General features: G+C 58.1%; 1 protein-coding gene across 2 annotated transcripts in view; it reads right to left on the bottom strand.

Annotated features, from left to right (window-relative positions):
* Window positions 1-1,457: 1,457 nt before the first annotated feature.
* Window positions 1,458-6,000, bottom strand: part of CCDC88C (coiled-coil and HOOK domain protein 88C) — a 129,060-nt gene continuing 124,517 nt past the window's right edge. The window contains exons 30-31 of one of the 2 annotated variants that reach the window (XM_077780869.1): window positions 4,934-5,255; window positions 3,658-3,745 (exon numbers count right to left, since the gene is read on the bottom strand). In XM_077780869.1, coding sequence (XP_077636995.1) covers window positions 4,974-5,255 — 282 coding nt within the window. In that variant the 3' untranslated portion in view covers window positions 3,658-3,745; window positions 4,934-4,973. Of the gene's footprint in view, window positions 3,746-4,933; window positions 5,256-6,000 lie in introns of both variants that reach the window. The other variant, XM_077780868.1, reaches the window with a different exon arrangement.

Raw genomic sequence — 6,000 nt, 5'->3', positions numbered from 1 at the left:
AGAGACGCCCAGTCCACAAAGGCAAGGGCGTGGCTAGTGCAGAGGCAGAGTTGAGGGGATGGAGCAAAGGAAAGGCCACCTGGGGTGAATGTCCTGAGTTGCCACGAGGCTAAGCTGTCTGAAGCAGACCGTCTATCAGGCAAGCTACCGCCCAAAGCCAGGGCCANCAGAATGTAACGTAGAACGTGTGGGGTGCAGAGAGAGGAAGGGCCAAGCCCGCATCACCGGCTTCCGGTGACTGCAGCACAGCTGGTCCTTGAATGAGCGAGGGAGCCAGAGGGGTGGGGGTGGGGGGTGGCCAGGTGGAGGAGCGGAGCCTGCAGGGCCCGGCTGGGGGCCTGACAGCAGGGGGGGCNTTGGGAGCAGTCAGCCCTCAGCTGGCCCTGGGGGGCTGCCTGGAAGAGGAAGCCTCTGGGACCTAGCACCTTAATTCTCAAGGACTCCGTGGAAGGAATGCGTGAACGAATGAGGGGCTGGTAAGTGTGAGCACTGAAGGCAAAGAATCCGTTCCAGAGGGCAAAGAATCGGGCGAAGTTCAAGTAGTAACTGGCCAGGTGTAAAATCTTGCAAAGCCCGCGCAGGAGGAAGCGGAGATGTGGCCTGCAGCCCCCACCGAGCGGTCACACGGGACAGATCGCACAGGGGAGGAGGTGGGAGAAGGATTCTTAAAAGTCTGGGGGCACCTGGGTGGCTCAGTCGGTTGAGCTCAGGTCATGGTCTCACAGTTCGTGGGTCGAGCCATGCACTGGGCTCTCTGCTGCCAGCGCGGAGTCTGCTTTGGATCTTCTGTACCCCCTCCCCCCATCCCTCCCCTGCTTGTGCTCTCTCAAAAATAAACATTAAAAAAAAATTGGTGAGGAAGGAGAGACACTGAGGTAGACAGAAAGCCATGTGAGGAACGACTTTGTCATGTGTGGATATGCATACTCCTCCCATCCTCCGTCCCTCTGATTTAAGCCTCTCATCTGAGGTCCGGGAGATCTAAATTCCAGATCCTAGTGGAGTAGTCCTGGGAAAATCCAAAGGACCAGTTGGAGCTGAGCTCCTGTCAGGAGATGAATCCACATCAAAGTGGGGTCCAACTCTTACTAATTTAAAATAAATGCGGGGCACCTGGGTGGCTCAGCCGGTTAAGCATCTGACTCTTGATTTTGGCTCCGGTCATGGTCTCATGGTCTCTGACAGCGCAGAGCCTGCTTGGGATTCTGACTCCCTCTCTCTTTGCCCTTCCCCCACTCGCTTGCCCTCTCTCAAAATAAACTGTAGGAAAAAATAAATAAGTGCAAATCTGGGAAGAAGCTGTAGGTCTAGTAAATAAGAAAACCTTGTTCTCTGACCTGGTGGCAGAGATTCCAGAGGCCAGGAAGGTTCTTGGAGGTGAAGCAGGGCACCCTGGGAGCCCCTGGCAGCCTGTCCGATGCCGCCAATGCTGTCCAGTGAGAAAAGCCAGGACTCGATTCTATGCCATTTCATTTTATTACAATCCTGTCCGCGTGTTCCAGAATGAATGGCTATTTGATACACAACCCAAAGCACTCCTAAAACTGATCTTGTTAACATTCCCATTTTTTCCTCAGATTAAATCAAAAGAAAAAAAATGAACCTTAAAAAAAAATCACCAAGTTTAGTATATCCCAGAAAGAGCACCTTTACTAAACAGAAAACAAAAAGCATCAGGAACCTGACCAAATTACACAAAAGCAGCAGGTAAGATTCCTGATGGAAAGGAAGGACTCCCAATGGAACATAAATAGATCCCCCTCAAAGAACACAGATTTCACAGGAGTGTGCACATACATACGTAATATATTAAAAGAAATTTGGTTTCTACCACAAAGATATTATTCAGAAATAATAAATCAATATCTCATCCGAGACTGGGGAAGTGGAGAGGCTGTACCCCACCCTCGCACACACCTCCCCTCCCCTCCCCGCGCTATGTGCACTTGCTAGGTCGGGGCTGGGGCCGGGCCCTCTCTCGGCCCCAGCCGCAGCCCCCGACACCTGGCAGATCCAGTGTTTGTAGAGAAGTGAGCCAGGGAAGGCAGGTCTCAGTGTGGCCCCCAGAGGCCCCTGTGGGGAGCCCAGGAGCCAGCTGCAGGGAGATGGGTGGCCAAAGCCTGAGGCCACTTGCCATATGCCTAGAAGGCAGCCTTAGCCCTGGGATGAAAGGGGATTGCTCGGGACCCCAGGAAAGACGCGGCAACACTCCTGATTTCCAGCAGCAAGCCTAATTCTGGGGTTCCCCCAAGGTCCTCAAGCTCCTTGTAGTTTGGCCAGTCTGGACGACTCCTAGGACCAAATGGCTTTGGGGAAAGGGAATGGAGTTTCCAGAGCCACGAGGGCTTGGCCACGCGGAAGTGTATCTGCGCACACGCAGACACACATGCTCGCACTTAAAGAGAGGTCGACAAGTTGCAAATTGAGTGTTCTACCGGGTCACACTCAGTATCTGCTTCATGGCTGTCGCTGCATCCTGAGTGTCCCCGTGAAGTGGATCTGTTCAAAAGACCAGCTGCTGGAAAGCTACAGAAGACGCACACCTGGGAGTGTGGCCCTCGCAGGGCTTGGCACAGTGTTTTCAGTAACAAGACAGGCAGGAGAGACACAGGCGCAGCTGTCATCCCAGAGCCCTCTCCTGCCCCCACAGGCGGGCAGAGGCCGGCACCGTCGGGGGGTGGGGAGTCAGTAGTTTCAAGGTTCAGGAGCTGCTGGTCCAGAGGAGTCACACGCAGCCGTACTCGTACCACACCGTCTGCTGGTCCCCGCCAGGCTCGGGGGACGCCGGCGTGCTCTTCAAGCTGCTGCCACGGCTCGAGTCCTCGGGGGCCCGGCTGGTGTGCGGGGCCGCATCGGGGGACCTACCTGGGCTCTTGGCAGGGAGGCCCTCGCCGTGGCCTTGCCTAGGGACCCCATCCCCGTCTGAGAGGCCGAGCGCACCCCGGACGGGGGCGATGGTGGCCACCTCCCCGGAGTGGGGGGGCGTCTGGGGTTTGGTCCTGGTGGCCAGGGCCGCAGCGGCCGGGGGGAAGTGCTGGGGCTGGGGGCCGCTGCTGCAGGCACCGCCACCTCCTGAGGCGATGGCCGGGGCCGTGGCCGACTGCTGCAGGGGGGCCAGCCTCTCCTCCTTCAGGNCCAGTGAGAAGGGCCTGGTGTCCGGGGGCCGGCTGCGGGGGGCGGGGCCCTGACCGCAGCTGCCGCCGGTCTTTCCCGCAAGTGGGGGCCGCTCCCGGGCCAGGCCGTGGGAGCTGGGGGGCGTGGGGCTTCGCAGGACATGGCTGCCTGTTTCTCTGCCCCCTGAAGGGTCAGGCGCCCCCAGCTTCTGAGGGGCCTCCTGTCTGCAAGCCTCTGGCCCGCTGGCCCGGAGGAGGTCGGCCGAGGCCAGGCTGAAGGCCCGGCTCAGGGACGCGCTCCGGCTGGCCGGTGTGTGGGACGTCGGGGGCATGGTGGCCTGCCGGGGTCTGCCCAGAGACAAGCTCTGGGGAGGCTGGGCCTGCCGCGGGGGGGCACTGGGCAGGGCCTCGGCGTCCGCAGGTCTCAAGTTTGGCTTCACATACTGTCCAGGCTTCAACAACTTCCCTTCAGGGCTGTTGACAGGCATCTTGATGGTCGGGGCCACAAAGCTGGTGGGCATCTTGGCCCCTTCTTTCCTGGCAGGTGGTCCCGGCTGGCCTCCAAGGGCTGGGGGCTCGCTGGCCTTTCTGAAGTAGTCGGTCAGCAGGTCATCCTGGAGACTGGGAGCGTCCTACAGAGAAGGGAGGAAGCAGGGAGAAGTGGGCGTAAGGCCCAGGCAGGTGCCGGGACAGCCGTCCCCACCCCAGGGCATCCCCCTGGGCGGCCCAGGTGGCCAGGACTCAGGTTTCCTGCTTCCTGCTAGGCCTGAGGCAGAACGTCACCCCCACCACACACACTGGTCAGGATGGGGAGTGGGCTACACAGAACACCAGGGAGAGAACCCCAGACGCCACTCTGGCAGCCCCCTAACTTCACAAACAAGACAGACATCCAGAGACGGGAAGGACTTCCTGCAAAGCTCAACCACTCTCTGGAAAGGTCAGGGCTGAAAGCCCGACCACAGCCAACTGTTCCAACCTATTTTTTTGTTTTTTGTTTTTTTTAGTTTTTAAAAATGTTTTATTTGAGAGAAAGAGTGTGAGTGGGAGGGGGCAGAGAGAGAGGGAGACACAGCTGAAGCAGAATCCAGGCTCTGAGCAGTCAGCCCAGAGCCCGACACAGGGCTCGAACCCACANTGACCAGTAGGGCTCCACTTTTCCTCTCCCTGCAGGACAGCGAGGCTACACGGCGGGGATGGGGTGCAGGTGGCGGCCCCAGCCCACCAGACTGCTCCCCTCGAGCTGCTGCCCCCGGGGGACCCAGTGTCCTCTGCCACCACGGTGCAGGCAAACAGAGCCACCACCAGAGCCCAGGTCTAGGAGGCTGCTCGGTCACTTCAGCCTCCTGTCAGCACGTCATGGCCTGGAGGGGCCCAGTGGAGATGCCTCATTGGACTGATGGCCACTGGGAAACCAGGAAAGGAAGTGCATTCGTGTGTTGGGGGGGTGGGGAGTCAGGCGCTGAGGGCCGATGCGGTCTGACCCTAGCCTGCTGTGACATGCCCACAAACTGCTGGCCCATGGAAGCATCTGGATGGTCCACCTGACAGAGACAGAATCTGCTTTACACTAGTTTGGAGCCACAGATCTTGGATGAGCACGCGCTAAGACCTTCGGTCATTAGCAGGGACAGGGACCATTTATTGAGTGCTTCCTGTGTGCCAGGAACCCCTGGTGTAGCCCTCAAAACCCCAAGCCCCCGTGAACTCTGGAGGCAACCCCGCAAGGCTGTTTAAACAATAGGGAAGGAAGCTGAAGCCCCAGGGGTTGGTTCAACAGGTCCCACGCCCGGAGATGCAGACCAGGGATTAACACCTACTGCTGGCTGCCGGCACCACCTGGCTCCCGGCCGTACGTGGTCAATCCTGCGATGTGCACCTGCATGGGGCCACGCTCTCTGGCCACCCAGGGAGCCCATTTCGAGACACTTTCTTGCCGGCATCACAGAAGTACAGGCACGGATAGGGGGATGTCGTGACATCTCCGGGGCCGGTCAGGGGAGGTGGGGGGAGGTCAGGTGCTCGGGTTTGGCAGGGGTTGTGTGTAGCCGGGGCAGGCAGAGAGGTGAGGGTGGCTCCCCAGGGCCAAACATCAGCTTCCACCATGGACCGTGCAGGAAGATAATTTTGGGCTTGTTTAGGCTGAAAAGGGACAGGTAATGATATGAGCGTGAGGAACGGGGATGATCAGGGACAGGTGTGAACTGAGCAGGGGGGCCCTGCCCCTTGCACAGGACCCACCCCCCGAAATCTACAAAGGGAAACTCACTGTGACAGGTACATAGAAAAGGGTCGAGGAGGAAAGCCTTCCAATTTGCAGGCATCCCAGCTTTCTGGACCGTTCTCATTTACTCCACTGGATAAATGGGACCTGGCTCCTAAGAGTGTGATGCCTGGACACACGCTGACAGCAAGAGCATCCTCTGGGAGCCCAGTAAACAGGCAAATTCTCAGGGAGCCCCACCTCAGACCCATGGAGTCAGAAGCTCCAGGGTGCAGCCTGTGTCCCGGCAAGGCCACCAGGAGTCTGGGAACCACTGGGCAGACCACAGACTTCCTGACAGCAGGGCTTTTGTGTGCTTTCGCCAAGTCCTAGTGCACAGAGCAAGTGTAGAAATGTAAATGAAGGGGGGGCAGGGCCCGGGGCTTCTATTTCCTAGTGCCAACCACCAGACTCAGCACCTAGCAAATCTGCGAGAAAAGCTTGCCAATTAACAGTTTGCTTTGATTTTCAGGAGCAGACACTATGCACACTGTGTAACATGTAGTAGGTGCTCAATAAGTATCTGCTCAACATTTAGCGTTTCCACCATGGCCTATAAAGTGGGTCATAGTTTACCATGCAGCTAAAGGAAGTGCCACTGTTTACTTCAGAGGAATGAGAGAG

The sequence above is a fragment of the Crocuta crocuta genome, unplaced genomic scaffold (genome assembly GCF_008692635.1).
Source record: "Crocuta crocuta isolate KB4526 unplaced genomic scaffold, BGI_CrCroc_1.0 scaffold299, whole genome shotgun sequence".
NCBI lineage: Eukaryota > Metazoa > Chordata > Mammalia > Carnivora > Hyaenidae > Crocuta > Crocuta crocuta.
Note: the sequence above shows the minus strand (reverse complement) of the source record. Positions and strands in the feature narration are given on the sequence as shown.